We start from the raw sequence: 27570 nt of genomic DNA, 5'->3' as shown, positions 1-27570 counted from the left end.
AGTTCCCTGCAGCCGTCCCAGTCACTGGAATACCTAGGGGTCCAATTCGACACCCAAGAGGACAAGGTCAGCCTGACCTCCAAGAGAAAGTCAAAACTCCGGAATCATCTACAGGTCCTGCTGAGCGCCAGCCGGCCCACAGCCCGGAATTACCTACAAGTCCTCGGGCTCATGGCATCCACCCTGGAAGTGGTACCATGGGCGCGGGCTCATATGAGACCATTGCAACGCGCCCTTCTATCCCGATGGAGCCCACGATCTCAGAACTACACCGTACATCTATCTCTGCCGGCCAGAGTGCGGATTCAGCTACGGTGGTGGTTACAGCCCGGCCACATGAGCTGGGGGTTGAGAATGTCCTCCCCAACCTGGATGCTGCTCACCACAGATGCCAGCCTGAACGGATGGGGAGCACACTGCGAGGAACTCACCGCCCAAGGGCGGTGGACCAGAGAAGAATCGAGGTGGAACATCAACCGACTAGAGGCACGGGCAGTCAGGCTTGCGTGCCTGCGATTTGCCCACCGACTTCGCGACAGAGTGGTCAGAGTGATGTCAGACAACGCCACCACGGTGGCATACATCAATTGACAGGGCGGAAGCAGAAGCCAACAAGTGTCCCTAGAAATCACTCTCCTGATGATTTGGGCAGAAGCAAATCTTCAGGACATCTCCGCCGTCCACATTGCCAGGAAGGACAATACGACGGCAAACTTCCTCAGCAGAGAAAGCCTCAACCCGGGGGAGTGGCAGCTGTCAACCAAAGTCTTCCAGATAATTTTGGATCGATGGGGAACGCCAGCCATGGACCTATTAGCGGACAGGTCCAACGCTCAAGTTCCCAGATATTTCAGCCGCAGGCGGGATCCTTGAGCCCAGGGGATCGATGCCCTGGTACAACCGTGGCCTCAGGGGATCCTGCTATACGCCTTTCCTCCGTGGACTCTGCTGGGCGCCATTGTCCACAGGATTCAGCGACACAGAGGCCTAGTTCTTCTAGTGGCACCGGACTGGCCAAGAAGACCCTGGTACGCAGACATGAGAAGGCTACTGGCAGGGACTCCTCTACGCCTTCCTCCGCACAGGGACCTGCTGCAGCAAGGTCCCATCCTCCACGAGGATCCAGCTCAGTTCTCTCTTACGGTCTGACCATTGAGAGGGCTAGACTGAAGATAAGAGGATACTCTGAGCCAGTAATCGATACACTCCACATCACTAACCTATATCAGGATCTGGAGAGTTTTTGAAGACTGGTGTGACTCTCACAGCACCAATTCACATGCCGTTAAGATCCCTCTCATTTTGGACTTCCTACAAGATGGACTTCAGAAGGGTCTGTCCCTCAGCTCCATCAAGGTGCAGGTAGCAGTGCTGGCTTGCTACGGTCCCAGGAGTGACGGCAACTCCATTGCCAAACACCCAGACGTTTCACGCTTCCTGAAAGGAGTCAAGCACATTCGCCCGCCACTGAAGTGGCCAGTGCCTTTGTGGAATCTCAACCTAGTATTGGAATTTCTAGTGGGATCCACCTTCAGGCCCCTTCGAGGTCTGTCTCTCCGTTTGTTAACTTTGAAGATGGTGTTCTTACTGGCTGTGTGTTCAGCTCGCCACATCTCAGAGCTACAAGCACTGTCCTGCCGTGATCTGTTTCTCAGAATCACTCCAGAAGCTATCCATCTTCGCACGGTTCCTTCCTTCTTACCCAAAGTGGTCTCACAATTTCACCTTAACCAAACCATTTCCTTGCCTACCACGGAAGGTTTGAAGAAATCGGAAGAAGGTCGAACACTACGCTAGCTCGACATCAGCAGACTACTATCCAGATACCTGGAAATGTCAGAAACAGTACGAAAGACGGACCACCTGTTCGTCCTGTACAGCGGGAAGAAGCAAGGGGAAGCGGCCTCACGGCCGACCATCGCCCGCTGGATTAAAGGAATTATCAAGGCAGCCTACATAGAGGCGGGAAAACCACCGCTTCTACAGGTCAAGGCTCATTCTACCAGAGCGCAAGCGACCTCCTGGGCAGAAACGAAGATGCTGTCACCTGCAGAGATATGTAAAGCAGCGACGTGGTCCTCCCTCCATACCTTCTCCAGATTCTATCGTCTGGACGTCCAGGCCAGGGAGGACACAGCATTTGCGAGGGCAATCCTAAACGGTCCTCGGGCAGCCTCCCGCCCAGTTCGGGAGTAGCTTTTGTACATCCCATTTGCTAGGAAATGTTGAGATTACTTACCTGATAATCTCCTTTTCCTTAGTGTATGCAGATGGACTCAGCATCCCGCCCGGCTGCCGGTATACATGGGGATTCGCCGACTCACGGTAAGACCTGTTTTCATACATAGGGCATCCACCCTGCCGGTTGTCGACGCCTTCCGGCTGAGTACACTAGCGGTCTCCAGCTACCATCAATTGGTCAGGGTAATCCTGTTCATTTAATCGATCGGTCAGTTACACACATATCCATAAAAGCTTTGCAAGGAAGATTACTGATTTGCTGCACTTCCTTTTGGGGTATATGTACCCGTGCTGACGTCAGATCCGTCTCCAACTGCTAGCACGAGCACACTATACCCCATTTGTTTTGAGTCCATCTGCATACACTAAGGAAAAGGAGATTATCAGGTAAGTAATCTCAACATTCTTTTCTTCCCAGTTTTGGAAGCCATTCAAAAATTGATTGATCTTGAGTGGGGTGTCGGATTTTGGAAGGTCTGTACCCTCTGGATCCAGTGGTAAGAGAGTGCTTACATTCTCTTAAGGTAGATGTGCTTGTGTTTGCAGTTGCCAAGTGGGCCACTATTCCAGTGGAAGGAGGAGAGGCCTTGAAGGATGCTCATGACAGAAAGATTGAGACTACTCTCAAGCAGGCATTTGAAGCACTGGCAATGCAGATCGCTTCTTGTTGTTCCTTGGTGGCTCACTCTTGTTTGCTTCTCTTCCAGGAGGTTGATGACTCGGGGATTAATTCCAGGGCAGTTATGGAACCAGTTGCTGCTTTCCTGGGAGATGTGGACTGTGATTTGGTTCACACTTCAGTCGGACGAATGGGTTCGATAGTAGCAGCCAGGCACCAGTTATGGTTGATAAATTTGTCGGCCGATGCGACTTCCAAGGCTAACCTCACCAAGTTGCCCTTTAACAGCTCACTTTTATTTTGGAGTGAGTTGGAGAAACTGGCCAGTAAGTGGGGCGAATCTCCAGTTCCTTGTTTGCCAGAGGATAAGAAGCAGAAGCAGAGCTCCTTTACCATGAGGTGTCGTACTAGAGGATCCAGGCGTTTTAGACCCTATAGAGGAGTGACCTTTCAGAAGACTTGGCCTTTTGGTAAGTTTCAATCCTTTCGCCCCAGACAGCCTAGAAAGGACACAGGCTCAGGTAGTGGAACCTCCCAAGCCTCCCAGTGAAGGTTTGCTGACCCACCTCCGGGAACAGGAAATAGGGGGAACGCCTCTGTTTTATTGCAGGTGGGTTGAAATCACATCTGATCAATGGGTCCTGGAAGTGATACGAGAAGGATATGCAATGGAGTTCTGCAGTGTTCCTCGGGACGAGTTCATGGAGTCTCCCTGCCACTACTATCAGAAGAAGCAGGCAGTGGAAAGTATGTTGACAAGGCTGAGGGCTGTGGACCCAGTTCCCACTTCTCAGGAAAATACGGGGTGATATTCCATTTATTTTGATGTGGCACAGAAGGAGGGCGCCTTTCGTCCCATTCTGGATCTCAAAGATGACAACCATCATTTGCGGGTGAAACATTTCCGCATGGAAACTTTATGCTCAGTGATAATGGCTGTACAGTCGGGGGAATTTCTGAGCTCCCTGGATCTATCAGAAGCTTACCTTCATATTCCCATCCAGCCCGAACATCAATGCTTTCAGTAGTTTGCAGTTCTGGGGCACCATTTTCAGTTTTTGGTGCTGCCCTTGGGTTTGGCCTCCACTCCAAGAACCTTCTCCAAGGTAATAGTGGTAGTTGTGGCAGAATTGAGGAAGGGTGGAATCCTAGTATTTGGAAGACTGGCTGATCTAAGCCAAGTCTCTGAAAGAGAGTCGCCTGGTGAACCTGGTGACTCACAAGGTGACTTCTCTGCTGCAGGAACTCAGCTGGGTGGTGAGCCTGGCCAAAAGTAGTCTTCAGCCTACTCAGACGCTGGACTACCTCTGGGTTCGTTTCAACATGAAGCAAGGCTTCTTGCCGGAAGCTCAAATTCAGAAGTTGCTTGCACAGCTCTGTCTACTGATGAGCACGCTGCGCCTGACTGTATGGTCTTACCTACAGGTACTTGGCTTAATGACAGCGACCCTGGAAGTGGTACCGTGGGCGAGGGCACATATGTGTCCTCTTCAGCGCTCCCTGCTGTGTTTATGGAACCCCGCAATCTCAAGATTATTCAATTTGGCTTTACCTGCCGATGGTGGTTTTGTCTCAGCTGCAGTGGTGGCTACAGGTGGAAATCTACGGAAGGGAGTTTCCCTGATCCCTACTGCTGATGACAGAATCAAGTTTCCTTGGTTGGGGAGCTCACTGTCAGGAGCTGACAGAGCAAGGCCGCTGGAATGCAGAGGAGTCTCTGGAATATCAATTGCTTGGAAGCCAGAGCAGTCCAGTTGGTGTGTTTACAGTTCAGCGACAGACTGCTGGGGTCATTCAGTCCATATAATGTCAGTCAGTGCTGCGATGGTGGCTTATATTAATCGGCAGGGAGTTACCAAGAGCCAGCAAATGTTGTAGGAAATAGATCAACTTATGGAATGGATAGAAGTGCATCTCCAGATGATCTCGGCCTCACACATCGCAGGCAAAGACAATGTAAGAGCAGAATTTCTAAGCAGGGAGAGTCTGGACCCGGAAGAGTGGGCATTACCAGATGAGGCAAACTGATTTGGGATCACTGGGGTCTTCCGTTATTAGACCTGTTGTGGAGACCTTGTGCAATGCAAAGGTTCCACTCTTCTTCAGTCTCAGAAGAGATATGAAGTCCTTGAGGATTGATGCACTAGTGCAGGAGTGGCCAGAAGATGAGTTGCTGTATGCTTTTCCTTCATGGCCCATGTTGGTAGATTGATTTGAAGGGTCAAGCGCCACAGAGGAATGGTGCTCTTTGTCGCTCTGGATTGGCCCAGGAGGCCGTGGTATGCAGATCTGCAGAAGCTCCTGGTGGACTCACCTCTTCACCTTCCAGCGCACAGGGACCTGTTATGGCAGGGGCCTGTTCTTCACAAAGATCCGAATTGATTTTGTCTTACGGTTTGACTCTTGAAAGGGCTCGATTGCTGAAATGTGGCTATTCTGCAGCAGTGATTTCCACCTTACTATAAGAACAAGAAAGTTCTCCACTTCCTTGGCCTATGTGTGGGTCTGGAGAGCATTTAAGGCCTGGTGTAAGGATTGAGGAATTTTTGCAGGATGGCTTGCATATAGGCTTGTCTCTCAATTTCTTGAAGGTTCAGGTAGTGGCGCTCTCCTATTTCAGGGTCAGGTAAATGGTGGATCCTTGTCGGCTCATGCTGATGTGGCCTGTTTTCTGAGACGTGTGAAACATCTTTGGCCTCTCTTGCGGTTTCCAGTACCCTTGTGGAGTCTTAATTTGGTATTGGACTTCTTGGCAGGCCATACGTTTAGACCGCTGTGTACTTTCTCCTTGCGGTTGTTGATCTTGTAGCTGGTATTTCTGGTGGCAATTTGTTCTGTGTATAGGGTTTCTGAACTTCAGGCTCTCTTGCCGGGAACCATTTCTCCTGGTGACTCCAGGGGCAATACAGCTGCATATACTGTTCCTGCCTTTTTACCGAAGGTAGTCTCTGAGTTTCACTTGAATCGGTCCATCTCCTTGCCATCCTTAGACAGAGAGCGAGATGTAGAGGAGTATCATTTGTTGCAACCCTTAGATGTTAGGAGGCATATTATCACATATTTCAAGTTTACTGAACCCTTGCGGAAGTCATACTGTTTGTTTTTCATGGCAGTACTATTTATTTATTTAAACGTTTCTTATATACCGCTTATTCATAGCATGGTCTAAGTGGTTTACAATTTAGACAGCGCATACATAATTCAAAGGGTAACAACATAGGCATTGAAAATAAAATACATTTGAATAAAATGAAGTAAAATTAATGTTTTAAACAAAGAAAATAAAAATACAACGTAATACAGAGGAAAAAGCACAAGTGGGATGGTGATATTAGTCTGTGTATGTTAAATTGAAAGCAGTGCAGCAGTAATATGTTTTCAGATTTTTCTTAAATTCCTTTGGATTAGGTATGGTTTTGAGAGCGGTTGGAGGGAATTCCAAAGTAGAGGACCTGCCACTGAGAGAGCACGTTTTCTTGCCATTTCTAGTCTTGCGACTTTAACTGTTGGAACCTCGAGAAAGTTTTTGTCTAATGACCATAAGTGACGCTGGGGTTGATATAAACGAAGAGTTGTACATAGCTAGATAGCCGATGGGTTATGGATTAGATTGAATATTAAGGTTAAGATCTTATAGTGGATTCGTTGTTTGATGGGTAACCAGTGAAGATTTAGCAAAACTGGTGTTATGTGATCTTTTAAGTTTGGAACCAGTTAGAAGTAGAGCAGCAGAATTTTGAATAAGTTGAAGCGGACGAAGTGTTGAATCTGGAAGGACATTATATAAGGAATTACAATAATCTAATCTGGAAACAATAAGTGCTTGGAGTATGAGTCTAAAATCGTCTTGAAATAGTAAAGGTTTTAGTCTTTTTAATAAGTTTGTAGAATGAGGCAGGGAGAGCCAGCCTCACAGGCTACAATAGCTCGCTGGATTAAGGAGGTAGACACGACTGCATATGTTGATGCCAGGAAGCCGTTATCTAGTCAGGTTAGGACTCATTCCACTAGGGCTCAGGCAGTGTCATGGGCAGAAGTTAGATTGTTGTCTCCTGTCGACATTTGATGAGCTGCAACGTGGTGGTCCTCACACACCTTTTCCAAGTAGTATTGTCTGGATGTGCAAGCCCAGGAGGACATGGCCTTTCATGTGCAGTTTTGACTGGACCGCAGGCAGCCTCCCGCTTTATGAGGGAGTAGCTTGGATACATCCCACTTGTTCTGGATTCATCTGACTGGATGCTAAGAAATGAGAAATTACTACTTACCTGATAATTTCCTTTCTTTAGGATAGTCAGATGAATCCAGCTTCCCTCCCTTGGTTGCCAAATGATTGTATCATTGTCCTCCTGTGTGGTTACAGGGATTACTGGTAAGAGTCCAGAACCTAGACTAGTGTTACATTCTTGTCTGAGCTCAGTGTTGAATGTTGGCAGAGTATTGAAATGGTTATCTGTTTTTAATCAAGTTTTATGCTAGTCTGTCCACAGTTGCTTTTGAAGAGTATACTGGCAGACTGATCTCACTAGAGGGGGTTAAATACTGTGATGTCAGTTTTCTCTGTCTCCATCTGCTGGTAGGGGAGCATAAACCACTTGTTCTGGATTCATCTGACTGTCCTAAAGAAAGGGAAATTAGCAGGTAAGTAGTAATTTCTCATTTGCGTCAGCATGTTGAAGTCATTTCCTCTAAGTGCCCACTGCTCTCAGACATTATGTTGGGACACTAGGTGGACCTTTTGATCAAATGGTTTTATTTAATCTTAAACTACATGCTGGGATTGTTATAAATTAAAGGCTGCAGTGGAAAGTACAGCAGAGAGGCATATATATGTGAGCAATTTTTTTTCCATATTACAAGGCTCCTTCATGCTTGTATGTTGGCTGAAATAATTCTTCAGTCTGTTTCCTGCATCTGTTGCCTTTTTTTTTTTTTTTCCTCGAGAAATGGTAATTACATATTGATGATCCTCTTTCACTGGATTCCAATTGTGCTGTTCGAATTGGAGAGTTCAGAACAAAGAAAATTGAAAGAACATAAGAAATGCCATACTGGGTTAGACCAAGGGTCCATCAAGCCCAGTATCCTGTTTCCAACAGTGGCCGATCCATGTCACATGTACTTGGCAAGTACCCAAAACATTAGATAGATCTCAAGCTACTATTGTTTATTAATTACTGTAATAGTTTATGGATTTAACCTCTAGGAACTTATCCAAACCTTTTTTAAACCCAGTTACACTAACTTCTGAAACCACATCCCCTGGCAATGGATTCTTGAATTTAACTATGCGCTGAGTGAAAAAGAATTTTCTTCGATTTGTTTTACCATTCACCACCTATGCCAATCATATAAAGTAACACTGATATTTGACACTGATTTTTTACTACTTCTGGCATTTTCAATCACATTTGTTAATTTTATTTGTATTTTTTAATTTGTATATTTGATATCTTTTCTTTAGGTTGGAATACCATTTGAACTGACTATTCAGAGCAACAAACCAATTAAGGAGCTAAGTTATCTGGTAATTCTATTTTTGTTTAAAAATCTTGTTCTCCACATATTGCCCTCTTTAAACACCATCTCCTCCCTCTGCTTCTTAAGTGACTGACTGGGTTCCCTTATTGATTGAAGATTGGAATGGAAATCTATTCTGTGACTGAACCTATCATTATTTCTCTTAGCCAGCAGGGGTCAGCCCTATAGCTGTAACTTCATTTTGTGGCACCTGGAGCACAACTGCATTACCTTTTTATGATGTGACTGAGTTCCCTCAACCCAACAATCCTCTGTGGACAGGAGACTTTAAATTTTAATCTCCAGTGCTGCAACTCAGAGCAGCTTGACTCTAGGCAGTGAGGCTACCTTGGTAATTTTGAACTGATGTGTTTCAAGATGGCTATTCAAAGTGTGTACATACTTTTGGTAAATTCCTAAAGCATCTGGTTTAGGTTTTATGGGACAAAAATCAAGCCCTTGTACATTAGTTGATCCTATTTATAAGATTAATAAATGTAATAAAATATAAGGACAAAAATTTAAATCGCCCTTACACCATAGGAAGAAATCATGATAAAGGAAAGATAAACAAAAGGTACATAATAGTGGCATACACTGTTTGCCTAGGTACTCTGAAAGAATGACCAAGTTAGGTCTACAGTATAATCTTTTTTTTTTTTTACTTGCTCATGGGAACATCATGGTAAGGCGGTAACAAAGTAAATGATGGCAGATAATGGTCCATCTAGTCAGCCTGGCAAAATGTTTAGGGTCATAACTGCCATTTCATGCAGGTTACTCCCATGCAGAAATGTTAATCCTAAAATTACCATAGGTTATCCAGTTTCTTCATTCCCATTAGGTACTAGAGATTCTCAGAGGACAAGCAGGATGGTAATCCTCTCATATGGGCGACATCATCAGATGGATCTCGGAAAATGTAAACTTATGTCAGAGTTTCTAGAATTTTGACTTGTATCACTGAGCATGACCAGCATGCCCTATACCACGTGTCCATGCGGGGTCCATCTACAGTCTCTTTTTCCTCAGAGCTGTAAGCATCGCAGTGTGAGTGAGCTCACTGTGGCTTTTTTGCCTTTTGGAAAACTTTTTTTTCTTAATATTTCTCACTTTCCATGGGTTTTTCTTTGCGGTATTCGACACTGGGTCCCCCTCTTTGCTTCCACTGTAGTGTTCCTAATCAGGGTTTTCGACATTTCTGGTAAGTTTCCTTGTGTGGTTGATTCCCTTAGTAGTGAAGACTCTCTTGAGGTTTTTGAGGCCAATAAGGGACTATGATCCTCATAGCCCCTTATTGGCTGAGACAGGTCTGGTTTCCATTCTTACAAGAGTTGTCCATTCGGAGACTATCAATCTGGTGATTTCCCCAGACCTCATTACACAGGATCAAGACATGTTGCGGCATCCCAACCTCCAGACCCTGTTGCTTACAGCCTGGATGTTGAGAGGTTAATTCTGCAATCACTTGATCTTTGAGGATATGTCTCTGGTCATGATGGTTTCTAGAAAGTCTGTGGACTGAAGTGGAGGAGGTTTTCTGTGTGGTGTGAGCAGAAGGACCTAGATTCATTCTCCTGTCCCACACAAAAACTGCTTGATTACCATCTACACCTGTCGGAAGCTGTCTTAAAAACCGACTCCATTAGAGTTCATCTCAGTGCAATTGGTGCATATACCACCATGGTGCAAATGGTACACCAATCTCTGTACAGCCTATAGTTGAACACATCGTGTGGAACCTGCTTCAATTGAAGCCTCTTGCTGTGTCTTGGGACCTCAAAATGGTTTTAGCTCAGCTGATAAAAGCTCCTTTTGAGCCACGGCACACCTGTGACCTTAAGTACCTGACCTGGAAGGTCATATTTTTTGGTAGCGGTCACCTTAGGGCCCAGGGACAGCAAGCTCCAGGCCTTAGAGACTTATCCACCTTGTGCTAAGTTTTATCATGACAGGGTGGTCTTGTGTACACACCCTAAGTTCCTGCCTAAGGTGGTGACAGACTTCCATTTTAACTAGTCAATCATCCTGCCAACATTCTTTCCCAGGCCCCATTCGCACCAAGGCAAATGAGCCCTGTACTGTTTGGACTGCAAGGGAGCCTTAACCTTCTATCTGGAGCCATCAGAAGCCCATACAGTCTACCCATTTTTTTATTTCTTTTGATAGAAATAGGTTGGGCATTGCCTTTGCCAAATAGACACTATCCAGTTAGCTAGCAGATTGCATTTCCTTCTGTTATGCCCAGGTGGGACTGCATCTTGGGGGTAATGTCAAGGATCATTCTGTCAGGGCCATGGCAGCATCGGTGGCCCACTTGTGAGCACTTACCTTGGAACAGATCTGCAACGTCACATCTCACTGTTGTTTAGATAGGGATGGCTGACGCAACAGTAGGTTTGGCCAGTCTGTCCTTCGGAACCTGTTTGAGGTTTAGAACTCAACTCTCCCCATCTAGGGCCCATTGTTTAGGTTCAGGCTGTGTCCCCTCTCTGTTACCAACAGCACTGTTGTTTTGTCTGTTGGCACCAGGTTTGGATGTCTGTTGGTCCCATTTTGTTTTGGGGAGCAGCCTGTAGCTAGGGATTCACCTATGTGTGAGGACTACCATCCTGCTTATCTTCGGAGAAAGCAGAGTTACCGCTAACAGGTGTTCTCATTTTTATATATAATTCTATGTTATAAGACTGGAGAGGGACCCTTTGTGGACGTGTGGTGTAGGAGCTTCAAGACTTAGGAAGGGTATGGAATGATCTCTGCTGCAGTGTCTTCTCCTTTTGGATGCAGTTGCTTTGGTCCCAGAGGAGGAAAGAGGTCTGGTTTCGTGGTACTCGAAAAGGGACATTTTCTGACCCAGTCTAGTCCTCAAGCAGATATATACATCTTGGCATGTGTTCCACTTTCAGACAAAGACTCTGTGCTTTGTGCTGGATTGGCTTCTGCAATTAGGTGCACTGATTCCGGTTCTGGAAGTAAAAAATAAGTTTTGGCAGATATTCTCTTTATTTTGTGGTATCAAACCAAAGGAGGGCATCTGTTGGCCAATTCTGGATCCTAAGAAGGTGAGTGCATCCTTGTGGGTGCTTACTTTCAATTAAAATTCTTTGCTCTGTCATTGTAGTGGTCAGGAAAGGGGAATTCTTGACGTCCCTGGATCTGATGGAGGCCTATCTTCATATCCCCATTTGGGGGAATCATCAAAAATTCCTCAGGTTTGCAGTGATAGGGGAACATTTTCAGTTCCAAGTGCTTCCTTTTGGTCTTGAAATTGCACCTTGCAAGCTTATCGTGTGGTGGTTGTGGTGGCAGCCTTTCGCAAAGAAGGGGACCTAATGTTTCCTTATTTAGATGATTGGCTTATAAGGGCAAAATCTTTGGACGTTTGCCAACATTTGGTATGAAAATTGATGCAGAGGTTGCAGACCCTGAGTTGGATTGTAAATCTGGCAAGAAGCAACCTGGTACCATCTCAGAAATTAGAATACTGGGGGTGAATTTCAAGACCAATGTAGGCAAGGTGTTTCTCACTTCAGAGTATTGCAGGGTAAGGTTTGACAATTGTGCCTGAGGAATCCCAGAATTGGGATTATCTTCAAGTCCTCTGCCGTATGGTGTCTACACTGAACTCTGTGCCTTGGGTATTTGCATATATGCATCCACTCCAGTGAGCCTTTCTTGTGTGCTGGAATCCCTAATTGGAGGACTTCAAGGTCTGATTACCTCTTGGGAAGCCAGGTCAAGTCTGTTCTGGTGGCTGTAGCAGGAAATTCCAAATTGGATCGTAGTATCTATGGATGTCAGTCTGAAAGGATGGGGAGCCATTTGTCAAGATCATACAGCTTCCTGGTCCATCGATCATCTGAGAGGGAAAAGAAAGCGATCAGAAAAACATTACTGTTCTTTCTTCCACTAGTCCTTAACAGGGAAGTGAGAGTTTTTTTGTCAGACAATGCAACAGCAAAGGAATACAACTGAAAAGGGAATATCAAGAGCCTGGAGGTATCCTTGGAGGCCAAGGGATTGTTTCCATTGGGTGGAATGACATCTACGGGTCCTGCCAGTATCTGATGTGGCTGGGGTGGAGAATACAGACACTGATTTCCTCAGGCCTGGACCCCGGAGAATGGGAGCTGGCAAACAAATCAATGTCTCTAATCCAGGTAACTTGGGATGTTCCTCATCTGGATTTGATGGTGATAGGATTAAATGCGGTTCTTCATTCACAGAAAAGGAAGCAGGATCAGAGGGTCTCGGGCTGTTCCCCAGCCATGGCCACACAAGATTCTACTGTGCATTTTTCTTCCTTGGCCTTTGATAGGCAGAGTGGTCAGACATATAGAAAAACTGTGGAAAAGTGATTTTAGTAGTCCGAGTGGCCCAGGTGACCATGGTTTGCAGATCTAGTGAACCTGAAGTTAGAAGGTGCCCTTAAGGCTCGGTCCTCTCCCCAAGCTGCTCCATCCGTGTCCATTTTTCTTGGAACAGCTGGATTGCTTTTGTTGCATTGCCTGGCTTTTGAGAGGAGGTGATTGAAGGTTGAGGGTTATTCTGAGGAAGTTATTATGAATTTGCATTAAGATAAGCCTTCCACTTCCTTGGCCTACATTGGATTATGGAAGGTGTTTGAGTCCTGGTGTCACAAGCCAGGGGGTGGGGTGGTTTGCCTCACTTCAGGCCTCAGTTGCTCAGATTTTCTTTTTGAAGAGGGGCTTACAAAAAGGGCTAGTTCTGAACTCTCTAAAAGTGCAAGTGGCAGCATAGGACTGTTTGCTTTACTTGATTTATATTCCTCTTTTTATGCACTTCAAAGTGGATTACATTCAGGTATGGTAGATACTCAGTGGAATAGTTCATAAATTATTTTTGTCTTCTCATCTGGATGTTGTGAGATTTCTCAAGGAATTAAAGCATTTAAGGCCCCTGATGAGGCATGATGAGGCAGGTGGATCTTAATTTGGTCTTGAAAATCTTATATAACTTACCTTTTGAGCCATTAAAAAGGGCGGCATTGAAGGATCTCACCTTGAAGGAATTTGTTTTGTTTGCTATTTGTTCAGTGAGACATATTTCACAGTTACAGGCCTTGTCATGTAGGGATCCTTTCCTTCAGTTTTCAGAGGATGGGGTTTCCCTTAGAGTTCCATTTGATGTGTCAAAGTTGGCTTCCTCATTTCACGTGCGTTAAGTGGAATTGCCTGCTTTTAGGATTTTGAAGATGTTTTCTCTGTATTTGAAAGCCATCAATGTTTTTTGCAAGACGGGACATTTGTTTGTGCTGTTCAGTGGTCATAACAAGGGGGAGAAGGCCCTGAAAGGTTCTACTTCCAGACTGTTTAAGGAAGCATTTACTTCCACCTATGTTTGTAAGGGGCTTCAGGTTCTAGTGGGCCTTTGGCTGGAATGTCAACTGGTACTACTGAAGGAGATCTAGAAGGTGGCAACGTGGTCTTATTTACACAATTTTACCAAGCATTACAGGCTGGATGTCCAGGCCCTGGGCTTACCAGGATTTGAGAGTATACTACAAGTAGATCTTATGGGTTCCTGCCCAGTTTAAGGAAGCTTGGGTACCTTCCATTCATCTGGACTGATCCGGAGGACAATAAGGAAGGGAAAATTGGTTCTTACTTGCTAATTTTCTTTCCTTGAGTACCACAGATCCCACCCTGTATTTCTGAAGACTGCCATAATCTTTGTATGTCTATGTCAGATATTGCCGCCTTGGGGTTCAAATTCCTCTGGATAGTGTTCAGTTCATATTGCATTGACCGGTGGTTTGCCTTTCCCCTACTTGAACGTGAGAGGGTTGATTCATATTGGTTCTTAGCTTGGTTACAGTTCATATTGAGCAACTGCAGGTGGCATACTGTCTTGTGTACCAACAGTACAGTAAAGCTTTTTTTCTGTCTCTGTTAGCTGGTAGGGGAGAAAAACTTATTTGTCTGGATTCAATCTGTGGGACTCAAGAAAAGAAAATTAGCAGGTAAGAACCAATTTTCCCATGTGCCACACCTGTGAAAAGGTGCATTGGCAATTAGTTTTGCAAGGGGTGAGGAGGATGCATGTTGTTCCTTAGAAGGGTAGGGGGAGAAGAAAGTGCATCATTACTAAAGAAGAACTAGGGTAGAGAGGAAGAAAAGTCTGTACCAAGAATAAGAGGAAGAGTAGGAATGTGAGATTTAGGAAGGAGAGGTTCAGGAGAAGTGGAGGAGCATCAGAAATGGAATGCAGAGTCAGAAGAGCTGGAATGGGAACCCTAGAATATGGTTGGGTGAGAAAGGAACATCTGGAGGTAGTGCATGGGAGGAAAAGGAGGTACACTGAGAGTAGGAGGTGGGGTAAGCGTAAGAAAAAGAGCATGAGGAAGGGGCAGGATTGTTGCCACCTGGAGCCAGGGTGAAGAGAAAAACAAAATTCAGACTAGGAAGACAGTTTCCTGGGTTGAAGTTTCAGGAAGAGGAATGTTAAGAAGTTGGGTGGAGGAGAGAGGAAGAGGTATGTGGTAAACGAGAACACAGTCTTGTCTCAGCTGTTATTTACACAGGCAGCTTGTTATAAGTGTTAAAATCTTTGCCTTCAGACCAGTAGATTGATAATGCACTGCCCATGCAAGTAAGTTGTTACAAAAGAGGCACATATGCCTGCATGAACGTAATTGGTTTACTAAATAGGAACAGTACAGGATGAAGATGTGTTATTTTTTTTTTCACATGCAAGAGAGCATTACATACACCCCTTGTCACAAAGGTGCATTATTTATCATAGCTTCCATTATTTCTAATGTGGCATACTCACTAATAACATGTTTTCTACTTTCAAATGGAAACACACCTTTGTGTGTATTTCCATTTTAATGAAATATAATATGGGTAATAGGCTTGCTTAGCAATGTTACAACATAATGTTTCATACTATGCCCTTTCCAGGAGAATTCCAGACACACAACAATAAATGAAAATTATTTCTTACCTGCTAATTTTCGTTCCTGTAGTACCACGGATCAGTCCAGACTGTAGGTTATATCCCCATTCCAGCAGATGGAGGCATCTGAAAAAACTTGAGGCGCTCGGAATTACCCATGAGCACCCTCTGCGTCCCATCAGTATTAAGAATATCAAAGCAGAACAAAAAACTCAGAACTAACTGAAGAATGGATCAAGCAAAAGACTCCCAACCAAATAGGGAACTATATACAAGTTGCCATTAAAGCATATATTGTCTGTAGTCCAAAACTTGGAAATGCAAATCCCGAAGCCTTCGAGAAAATTTGAAACCTTGTTATACCATCGATGAGCAGGCTAACTGTACTGAAAAAGCAAGATATTGAACAGAAATCTACTACAAAAAAAGAGTGGGTGGGCGTCTGGACTGATCCGTGGTACTACATGAACGAAAATTAGCAGGTAAGAAATAATTTTCATTTCCCTGTATGTACCCGGATCAGTCGAGACTGTGGGATGTACCAAAGCTTCCCTAAATAGGGTGGGCCCCAGATAGCCTTGCTCGAATGACCTGGTCGCCAAACAAATCCAAACCCGGTGGTCTAAGATTTAAACGATAATGACGCGCAAAGGTATGCAGTGACTTCCATGTCGCCGCTCTGCAAATTTCTTGAGGAGACACAGCCTGACTTTCCGCCCAGGAAATCGCCTGAGAACGAAGAGCATGTGCTTTCACTCCGTCCAGAGGGCATTTCCCCGAACCTATATAAGCTGCAACAATTGCTTCTTTCAACCAGCAAGCAATAGTGGTCTTCGAGTGTTATGAATCGGCTCCTGAGGAAGGGAGGAGTTAGCAAACTGTTATGATCTACTCCTTAAGAAGGGAGGAGTTAGCAATCTGTAATGAATCTGCTCCTGTGGAAGGAGTAGTTAGCAATCTGATATGCTCAGCTCCTGTAGAGGGAGTAATAAACAATCTGTTAGGGTTTAGACTGCGGAGTAGCAATTTGTTATGAATCTGTTGCTGAAGACTCCAGATGGAGAAGGAGTAGCAATCTGTTACCAGCAGAGTGCTTGGAGAGGGCACTCAGCTGTAGAGGAATGTAGATAAGTGGATCCTTGGGCCGATGGCAGATGACTGTGCCCTCAGGAGGATATCCTGAGAGGGACCACCGGCTAGGCTTGGGTACGGAGACAGACACAGATAATTCTTTTATTAGACAGGATAGTAGAACCACCCAAGGTGGCAGTAGTGAGCTGATATGCTTGGCAGGGCTGAAGTTCCTCAGGTACTGGAACAGTGATCCCAGGTTGAGCTGTAGAGAAACTATAGATAGTGAGTAGACAGGGTATGCTGTGTTCATAGCCAGACCTGGATGACAAAACTCACAAAAGGTCTTTAGGAAGCTCAGAAGCTGGAAAAGGGTTAGGCCCTCGAGGAACGAGTACCTGGTTCCAGGGAAAGCTCTGAGAGAGCAATGATAACTCACAAATGTCTGTATCTGAGATAGCTTCTAGGCAGTAGAGAATCTTCAGAGTGTTCAGGAACATGGGCCCTCAAGGAGCGAGTACCGGTTCCTATCTGAAATAAAGTAAAGAGAACGAGACCCCCGAGGAACGGGTACCCCTGGTAAGTCCGAGGAGGCAGAGTAGCTTGAGAGTAAAGCCGAAGCAATCCCCCGTTGCTAACTCAATTCGTTAGCGAATACTGAGACCTTTTGTATTGGAAGCAGATGATGTCATCTCAGGGGACACCCCTGAGGTTCGCACCCTTGCTGGTACATTAATCGGAGCGAGCGCATGTGCGCTCTCTACATCATCAGGAACATGGCGGATCTGCAGCGTTGTGCCGGTCCAGGGACGCCGGAGGGAGACGGCAAGAAGACGCCGCAGCTGCTAACCGTCCATCAGACCTGGAGGGAGTTGCCACAGAGGTAAAGAGGGTGGAGTGAGGATGTCGAGCAGCAACGGACGCAACATCGAGGCCTGATGTCCTTTCTTGGGACCACTCCAGAGAACAAACAAATGGTCCGAAAGACGAAAATCATTGGTGACTTCCAGGTAACGAGCCACCGTAGCTCCCTAGAATTTTCTTCCTGAAAAGCTGGTAGTTCCACCGATTGATTGAGGTGGAAAGAGGATACCACTTTCAGGAGGAAAGATGGAACCGTGGTCAGGGAGACCCCTGAATCTATAAAACGCAAATAGGGTTCCCTACAAGACAAAGCTTGTAATTCCGATATTCTGCGAGCAGAAGAAATAGAGACTAGGAACACCGCCTTTAGAGTTAAATCCTTGAGCAAAGAATTATTCAGTGGCTCAAATGTAGGATCACACAAAGCAAGTAAAACCAGATTAAGATTCCACGAAGGATACAACTTACGGACTGGAGGTTTCAAATACTTTACTCCTTTCAAAAAACAGGTAAGACAGAAGGGTCCCATCCATGGGTCCCACAAGAGAACTAAGGGCTGCTACCTGAACACGAAGAGAATTGTAAGCCAAACCCTTGCTTAGTCTTTTCTGCAGAAAAGAGAGAATCTGAGCCACAGATGCCCGGTGAGAAGAAATCCCTCCGGACTCACACCAGAACTCGAAAACTTTCCATATTCAAACATAAGAAATGGAAGTGGAAGTTTTCCTGGCCTGTAATAGAGTAGATATGACTTCTTCTGGATAGCCTCTCATCCTCAGCCGTCTCCTCTCAAAAGCCAGGCTGCAAGACAGAAGCGATCGGCCTGATCGAAAAATACGGGACCATGACAGAGAAGCTGGGGAAGGTGACCCAGTCGAAGCGGACCGTCTACCGCTAGATTGACCAGGTCCACGAACCATGGCCCACTCTGGAGCCACCAGAATCACTGCTCTGCTGTGAAATTCTGTCCTTCGTAGGACCTTTCCCACTAGAGGCCATGGAGGAAACACATAAAGCAGAAAATCGTGAGGCCAAGGCAGAACCACAACATCGACTCCTTCTGCCCTGTGCTCTCTTCTGCAGCTGAAGAATCGGGGCGCCTTTGCATTCTTTAGTGTGGCCATCAGGTCGAGATGAGGAGACCCCCCCACCTCCGGACCAGAAGTGACATTGCCTCTTCGGATAATTCCCATTCTCTGGGATCCAACCTTTGCCGGCTTAAGAAATCCACTTGTACATTGTCTATTCCCGTTATGAGAAGCCGCCAGTCCCATGAGGTGACATTCCTCCCACGTCATGAGCATGTCCGTCTCCCAAGAGACATGACAACTCTTGATTCCCCCTTGCCGATTGATGTATGCTACTGTGGTTGATTGTCGGATAGGATCCGCACCGCCTTGCCGTGCACCAGGGGGAGAAACCGTATCAGGGCCAGGCAGACCGCCCGGGTCTCCAGCCGATTGATCGGCCATGTCGCTTGCACAGATGACCAGTAGCCTTGTGCTGCCTGCCTTTGACACACTGCTCCCCAGCCTGAAAGACTGGCATCTGTTGTAACGATCACCCACTGCGGTATCTCTAGGTCCACTCCGCTGAGCAAATGATCCAGAGAGAGCCATCAGCTCAGACTGTCCTTGGCCGGATCCGGGAGCGGTAAAGGAGCTTGTAACTCCTGAGACACGGGCTTCCAGCGGGAGAGCAACACCCTCTACAAAGGTCGCATATGAGCAAAAGCCCACGGAACAAGTCTATGGTGGAGGCCATGGAACCCAGCACTTGAAGATAATCCCACGCCGTGGGAAGTGTCAGGCTCTGAAAACGTTGTATTTGAGAAATGATATTGAGCTCCCGGTCCTGGTGCAAGAAAACCTTGCCCACACTAGTGTCGAAATGAGCTCCCAAGAAATTCAGTGTTTGCGACAGTGTAAGACTGCTTTTGGCAAAGTTGACTATCCATCCGAGAGAGTTCAAGAGATTCAAAACCTTGTCAATCGACTGCTTGCATTGCTCCTTGGACTTCACCCGAATGAGCCAGTCGTCCAGGTAGGGATGAACTAAGACACCGTCCTTCCGTAGAGCCGCTACCACCACTACCATTACTTTGGTGAAGGTGCGGGGAGCTGTTGCTAGACCGAAAGGCAGGGCTTGAAATTGATAATGCTGTCCCAGAATCTTGAAGTGGAGGAACCTCTGATGATCCTTGAGAATGGGAATGTGGAGGTAAGCCTCTGTGAGGTCCAAGGATGCCAGGAACTCTCCGCTGCATACCACCGCTATTACTGAGCGTAGTGTTTCCATCCGAAAATGTGGAATCTTTAGGGCCTGGTTGACTGTTTTGAGATCTAAAATGGGCCTGAAAGCAGAGTCCTTCTTTGGAACTATGAAGTAGACAGAATAGTGGCCTGCACCTTGTTCCTTCAACGGTACTGGGAGGATTGCTCCAAGGTCGAGAAGTCTGTTGAGAGTCTGTCGCACAATTAGTTGCTTCTGCAAAGGTCCGCAAGGAGAAAACAGAAACCTGTCTTTTAAAGAGTGAGCAAATTTGAAAGCGTAACCGGTCTTTAGAATAGCCAGGACCCCCTGATCCGATGTGATTTTGACCCACTCCTCGTAAAACAGGGAGAGACGACCCCCCACTCTGGGCGTTGAGGAGTGGTCCGGCGACCCTTCATTGGGATGATTTGGAAACTGCTCCGTGGGAGAAACCCCCACGAGGGGGTCTACAGCCACGAAAGGACTGTGACCATGATTGAGACCTGGTGGATTGGGGGGGGGGGGCACTGCGAAAAAGGTTTTGACTGTGAAAAACGCCGCTGTCCTCTGAACTGGGCTCCAGAAGAGTTGTATGTCTGAAAATTCCTCGGACGGTCTTCTGGCAGCTTGTGGACTTTATTTTCCGCAAGGGATTTGATAATTTGCTCCAAATCTTCTCCAAACAACAACTTACCCTTGAAAGGGAGAGAACCCAGCTGCAACTTGGAGGAAGAGTCTGCTGACCAGTTACGGAGCCAGAGGAGACGCCTAGCCAAAACTACCAACACTATCGACCTGGCCAGGACCCTCAAGAGATCGTAAAGTGCATCTGCCGAATAAGCAATCACCTCCTCCAGGCGTTCAGCCTGTTGCGCTTCCACAGACGGCAGTTCCTGGGTACCGAGCAACTGCTGCACCCATCGCAGACCTGCTCTTTGCATAAGGGAACTGCAGACCACTGCTCTGACCCCCAAAGCAGAGACCTCAAAAATTATTTTAAGGTAGACTTCCAGCTTTCGGTCCTGCAGGTCGCACAAAGCTGTCCCTCCCATCACTGGGATAGTGGTCCTTTTAGTGATCGCTGACACAGACATGTCTACCTTCGGAACTTTGAGAAGTTCTAGGAATTCGTCCAGGAGAGGATATAACTTATCTATGGCTCTTCCCACTCGAAGGCTCAAGTCAGGAGAATCCCACTCCCTAAAGAGCAGCTGAAGTAACATAGGATGAAATGGGAAAGTTTTCGCTGGGGGACGCAGTCCCGCTAGGACAGGATCCCCTTTTGACACCCCTGAATTAATACCTGGGGGGGTTCTGAGGTGTTTCTATATCCAACTCAGAAAGCACATGGGGAATAAGGGTTTCCAGCTCATCTCTTAAAGAGACACAAGACCCTGGTGTCATCTCCTTCCACTGGCATGCTGGACCCCGGCATATTTGGGTCACCAGCAGCATCCTGGTCCGAATCAAGGTCAACCGGATCTGGGTCTCGCAATATTGGAGGGGGAAACTACTCTAACCTGAGTTCAACCAGCCGGGGTCCCTGAAGCATCCTGGGACCCATCATATCTGCTTACCTTAGGGGGGAGTGGTCAAGGAGGAACACTGTCCTGCTGAAACATACGTGCCAGGTAAGCATTGTGCATTAAGAGAATGAAATCCACTGAAAAGGCAGGGGGGGATGGGCCCCTGCTGGGGGAACAAAGAAACTATTCCCTAAATCTGTCCCCGAAGCTGAAATCTTCCGGGGGTCCCACAGGATTTAAAACTGGTGGAGGCAGAGAAAAAACGGCACCTGGGAATGCCCTGTGGATGCGCTGACACAGTCGCATCTGAATTCAAAATGTCCGCCATTCCCGCGTTCGTTGAGAACAGGACTGACCCCCCCCCCCCCCCCCGAGGTCAGACGAGATGAAGGAAGCATAATTTCCTAGCGTGTAGCAGATGGACTCAAAACAAGTGGGTATAGTGTGCTCGTGCTAGCAGTTGGAGACGGATCTGACGTCAGCACGGGTACATATACCCCCACAGGAAGTGTAGTAAATCAGTAATTTCCATCTCCAAAGCAGTTTGGAGCTACCTCATGCTCGCTGAGCGTGTTTCCAAATTTTAACGACTAAATTCATAGAAGAATCCTACTGAAGACGAGCCCCGCACTCCTGTGGTGATACCAGGCGGTCACTCACCCAGTTGAGTTTCCCGAGCTGACTTCCGTGGTCCCTCGGAGGTAAGAGCCTCGGTCCGGTGGCCGGTTCGCGGCAGGGACCTAGCCCCCGAGTGAGAGAGGCTCGGGCACGGCTTGGCCCCTGAGCGAGACGAGTTTGGGCGCGGCCTAGAGGCAGCGGGTGCACTTCCTTATGCGCGGCGGTGAAGGTACTCACTCTCTCCCCCCGCAGCCGGAGACCGCCCGGGTCGCAGCCAGGAAGCGCCGAAGACAAGGTAAGGCGTACATCTTTACTTGGTCTCCGAGGAAGTGTGGACTAACTGGGCCTGCCTACGAGGCAGCCCGCCAAGGAGGTCGCCATTTTGCCTGCCTACTCGCCTTCGCCAACTAAGGCTAAGCGCCTGCGATAGGCACACGTTGCTAAGCGCCCGCGCTAGGCGCACGTTGCTAAGCGCACATTATAAGACACCCGGGCATAGGCGCACATTATAAAGACGCCCGTTCATAGGCGCACATTATAAAGACGCCCGTTCTAGGCGCATGCTGTTAAGCGCACTTGTTAGGTGCACATCATTGGGCGACACCGAATTTCAGGCGAATGGAGCATAAGAGAGCCCATGCTTCCGCAGAGCCGGCACCTCCAGAATCAGGCATGAAAGCTCTAAGCCTCTGCTCAGCATGCAACCTCAGAGCCACACAGAGCGAGGAAGCAGACTCACTGTGTGCCCAATGTGAGGAGGCCATGGGAGTGCCAGGACAGGATCGGTCCCAGCCCAGCGGTTCCTCAGGGAGCACACCGGACTTAGCAGGCCGCGGCGAGCAGCCAGGGAACCCAAGAGACCTGGTGCCCCTACGGCCAAATCCGGCTTCGCTTTCTTGGGTGGAATTATTCAAGGGGATTCACGCCTTTGTCCAGATGCAGTCTGCTCCTCGAATGGGTCTTTCCGTCCCGGTTGATCCGGCCCCTGGACCCTCGAGACCTAGGCGCGGTCACTCGCCACCCGACAGCCCCGATTATGGCGATTCGGATTGCTCTGAGGAAAATGAGGAGCCCTCCGAGGAGGGTGAACTTCCCTCGGAGATAGAACCATATCGGACCATGAGGTGCTTCTTTCAGAAAGAGGATCTTTCAGGCCTGGTCTCACAATGCCTATCGGAACTGGCCATTCCAGGCCAGGGGACCCTAAAATAAACCCCTGTTAGAGGGCCTGTGCCAACCGGCTCACCATTTTCCCCTTCTACAAGCAGCACAGCAGCTAATCGATCTGGAATGGAAGGCACCGGAGGCCTCATTCAAAGGGGGTCGGGCCTTGGCAGGCATGTACCCTCTGGATCCGGCGTCCAAGGAGCTGCTGGCGTGCCCCAAGGTAGACGCCATAGTTAACGCGATAGTGAAGCACACCACCATTCCGGTTGAGGGGGGAGCGGCCCTCAAAGATACGCATGACCGAATGGACACCATTCTGAAACAAGCTTTTGAGGTAGCAGCCATGTCCCTACGAATCGCGACCTGCTGCACCGTGGTGACGCGCTCCTGTTTATCACAAGCGAGAAACAACACCCAGGGAGCAGACATGGAATCAGATCTTGCATTTCTCACTGACGCAGCCTCTGACATCGTCCGTACGGCAGCCAAGGGAGTGTCCTCCTCAGTGGCAGCCAGGAGACAGCTTTGGCTACGTAATTGGGCGGCCGACTCGTCCTCCAAGACACGACTCACAAGAATGACCTTTAAGGGTTCCCTACTGTTCGGCAGCGATCTCGAGAACTGGGCTACTAAATGGGGTGCCTCTCCATTACCCCGTCTACCAGAAGACAGGTCGAGGAGGAGCCAGCGTTCCTTTTCTAGACCATCCAGAGGTAGAAATTCTCAGCGCTTCAACCCTTACAGGACTTGCTATCAAGCACCTCGTTCCCAGGCCAGGAACCAGCCCTTTCGGACTAAGCACAACCAGAAGAGAACCGGCTCAGGTTCTGGCCCCGGCCGCAACCCACAATGACAATCAGCCGACCCATCCGGGGGTAGCAGCCATAGGGGGCAGGCTAACCCTCTTCTACCGCAGGTGGGTCGAAATCACTTCGGACCAGTGGGTCCTCGCCATCATCCGGGAAGGATATTACCTGGATTTCCTTCGGCTTCTGCCGAACAAGTTTGTGGAATCTCCTTGTTCACCGCTCAAGGCAGCGGCACTAGAAGTTACCTTACAGAGGCTCCTGGCCCTAAAAGCCATAATCCCAGTACCTGCAGGAGAGAGAAATTCTGGGCATTATTCCATTTATTTCATAGTACCCAAGAAGGAGGGCACTTTCAGGCCCGTCCTGGACCTCAAGTCAGTCAACAGACACCTACGGGTCCCCAGCTTTCGCATGCAAACTCTACGGTCTGTCAAGAATTCAGTACAGCCAGGGGAGTTTCTCACCTCCCTAGATCTGTCGGAAGCCTACTTGCATATACCAATCCATCGGGATCACCAGCGCTATTAACGCTTCAAAGTCCTGAATCAGCACTTCCAGTTCCGAGCTTTAGCCTTCGGGTTAGCCACCGCGCCGCGGATCTTTACCAAGGTCATAGTAGTAGTGGCGGCGGCACTCAGGAACGAAGGAATTCTCGTCCATCCCTACCTGGACGATTGGCTGATCAGGGCAAAGTCACCGGAGGATAGCCACCGGGCAACCAACAGAGTTATAGCTCTTCTGGAAAGCCTCAGATGGGTAGTCAACATAAACAAGAGCTTCCTACAGCCGTCCCAGTCGCTGGAATACCTAGGGGTCCAATTTGACACCCAAGAAGACAAGGTCAGCCTGACCTCCAAGAGAAAGTCAAAACTCCAGAATCATCTGCAGGTTATGCTGAGCGCCAGCCGGCCCACAACTCGGGATTACCTACAGGTCCTCGGCCTCATGGCATCCACTCTGGAGGTGGTACCATGGGCGTGGGCTCATGAGACCATTGCAATGCGCCCTTCTATCTTGATGGAGCCCACAATCACAGAACTACACCATACACCTACCTCTACCGGCCAGAGTGCGGTATCAGCTACGGTGGTGGTTGCAGCCCGGCCACATGAGCCGGGGGTCAAGAATGTCCTCCCCAACCTGGATCCTGCTCACCACAGATGCCAGCCTGAACGGATGGGGAGCACACTGCGAGGAGCTCACCGCCCAAGGGCGGTGGACCAGAGAAGAGTCAAGGTGGAACATCAACCGACTAGAGGCACGGGCAGTCAGGCTAGTGTGCCTGCGACTTGCCCACAGACTTCGCAACAGGGCAGTCAGAGTGATGTCGGACAACGCCACCACGGTGGCATACATCAACCGGCAGGGCGGAACCAGAAGCCAACAAGTGTCCCTAGAGATAACTCCCCTGATGATTTGGGCAGAAGCAAATCTCCAGGACATCTCCGCCGTCCACATCGCCGGGAAGGACAACACCACGGCAGACTTCCTCAGCAGAGAAAGCCTAAACCCGGGGGAATGGCAGCTGTCGCCCACAGCTTTTCAGATAATTGTGGATTAATGGGGGACGCCAGCCATGGACCTATTAGTGGACAGGTCCAACGCTCAAGTTCCCAGATATTTCAGCCGCAGGCGGGATCCTCGAGCCCAGGGGATCGATGCCCTGGTACAGCCGTGGCCTCAGGGGATCCTGCTATACGCCTTTCCTTCGTGGCCCCTGTGGGGCGCCATTGTACACAGGATTCAGCGACACAGAGGCCTAGTTCTTCTAGTGGCCCCGGACTGGCCAAGAAGATCCTGGTACGCAGACATGAGAAGACTACTGGCAGGGAACCCTCTACCTCTGCCTCCCTACAGGTACCTGCTGCTGCAAGGTCCCATCCTCCACGAGGATCCAGCTCAATTCTCTCTTACGGCTGGCCATTGAGAGGGCTAGACTGAAGAAAAGGGGATAGTCAGAGCCGGTTATAGATACACTCCTCTGAGCACGCAAGTTCTCCACATCACTAACATATATCAGGATCTGGAGAGTTTTTGAAGTCTGGTGTGACTCTCACAGCACCAATTCGCATGCCGCTAAGATTCCTATCATTTTGGACTTCCTACAAGATGGACTTCAGAAGGGTCTGTCCCTCAGCTCCATCAAGGTGCAGGTAGCAGTGCTGGCTTGCTACGGTCCCAGGAGTGACGGCAACACCATTGCCAAACACCCAGACATCTCACGTTTCCTGAAAGGAGTCAAACACATTCACCCGCCACTGCAGTGGCCAGTGCCCTTGTGGAACCTCAACCTAGTATTGGAATTTTTGGCAGGATCAGCCTTCAGGCCCCTTCGAGGCCTGTCTCTCCATTTGTTAATCTTGAAGATGGGGTTCTTGCTGGCTGTGTGTTCAGCACGCCGCATCTCGGAGCTACAAGCACTGTCCTGCCGTGATCAGTTTCTCAGAATCACTCCAGAGGCTATCCATCTTCGCACAGTTCCATCCTTTTTACCCAAAGTGGTCTCACACTTTCACCTCAACCAAACCATATCTTTGCCTACCACGGAAGGTTTGAAGAAATCAGAAGAAGGTCGAATGCTACGCCATCTCGACATCGGCAGACTGCTGTCCAGATACCTGGAAATGTCAGAAGCAGTACGAAAGACGGACCACCTGTTTGTCCTGCACAGCGGGAAGAAGCAAGGGGAAGCGGCCTCACGGCCGACCATCACCCGCTGCATTAAAGAAGTTATCAAGGCAGCCTACATAGAGGCGGGAAAACCACCGCCTCTACAGGTCAAGGCTCATTCTACCAGAGCACAATCGGCCTCTTGGGCAGAAACTAAGCTGATGTCGCCTGCAGAGATATGTAAAGCGGTGACGTGGTCCTCCCTCCATACCTTCTCCAGATTTTACCGTCTGGACGTCCAGGCAAGGGAGGACACTGCATTTGCGAGGGCAATCTTATACGGACCTCGGGCAGCCTCCCGCCCAGTCCGGGAGTAGCTTTTGTACATCCCACTTGTTTTGAGTCCATCTGCTACACACTGGGAAATGTAGAGATTACTTACCTGATAATCTCCTTTTCCTTAGTGTATGCAGATGGACTCAGCATCCCGCCCGGCTGCCGGTATACATGGGGATTCGCCGAATCATGGTAAGCCATGTTTTCTTATATAGGGCATCCACCCTGCCGGGTGTCGACGCCTTCCGGCTGAGTACACTGGCGGTCTCCAGCTACCATCAATTGGTCAGGGTAATCCTGTTCATTTAATCGATCGGTCAGTCACACATATATCCATAAAAGCTTTTGCAAGGAAGATTACTGATTTGCTACATTTCCTGTGGGGGTATATGTACCCATGCTGACGTCAGATCCGTCTCCAACTGCTAGCACGAGCACACTATGCCCACTTGTTTTGAGTCCATCTGCATACACTAAGGAAAAGGAGATTATCAGGTAAGTAATCTCTACATTAAATGACTTTCCGCCCTCGAAGAACCCTCCCCTCTGGGGAGGCAAGCTGAACAAATTCCTTCATGGGAGAGCCGTGACCCGGGTTCTCCGCAGGCGGAGCATTGTGTCCCACGTGGCATGGTGGAAGAAACAGCTGACAGAAAAAAACCCTTGAAACAGTTTGTCAGCCGCGAACAGAAAACGGAGGTAAAGAAAGTTTCACTTTAAAAACTACACTGGCCCAAATAATAGGTTTAGAGGTTTTTTAAGTAGCTGAGGAATGTCGCCTCTCAGCCTTACCAGCCGTGAGGAATGGCACCTCTCAGGTGAACCGGTATTTTGGTAGGGGAGCAGCTGGACCACCAGTTTGCACCCCTAAGAGCCAGGAACGGAGCAAAATAAAAGAAAAAACAAACACCTACCTGAGAATAAGAGACTATTCTCAAGGCCAGATACAGATGCAAGCTGTAAGGCAGGCAAAATTAAACTGAGAGGCCAACTTAGCCTAACACTGTTCTGAGAA

At 48.1% G+C, this 27570-nt stretch overlaps 1 protein-coding gene across 4 annotated transcripts in view; it reads left to right on the top strand.

The window, feature by feature from the left end:
* Nucleotides 1-27570, top strand: part of CD109 (CD109 molecule) — a 456523-nt gene that overhangs the window by 160404 nt on the left and 268549 nt on the right. For all 4 annotated transcript variants that reach the window (XM_029595620.1, XM_029595619.1, XM_029595617.1 and 1 more), the window contains exon 13: nt 8325-8387. In XM_029595620.1, coding sequence (XP_029451480.1) covers nt 8325-8387 — 63 coding nt within the window. The remainder of the gene's footprint in view (nt 1-8324; nt 8388-27570) is intronic.

This window comes from Rhinatrema bivittatum, chromosome 3, assembly GCF_901001135.1.
Source record: "Rhinatrema bivittatum chromosome 3, aRhiBiv1.1, whole genome shotgun sequence".
Lineage (NCBI taxonomy): Eukaryota > Metazoa > Chordata > Amphibia > Gymnophiona > Rhinatrematidae > Rhinatrema > Rhinatrema bivittatum.
This window is presented reverse-complemented; position numbering and strand designations above follow the sequence as displayed.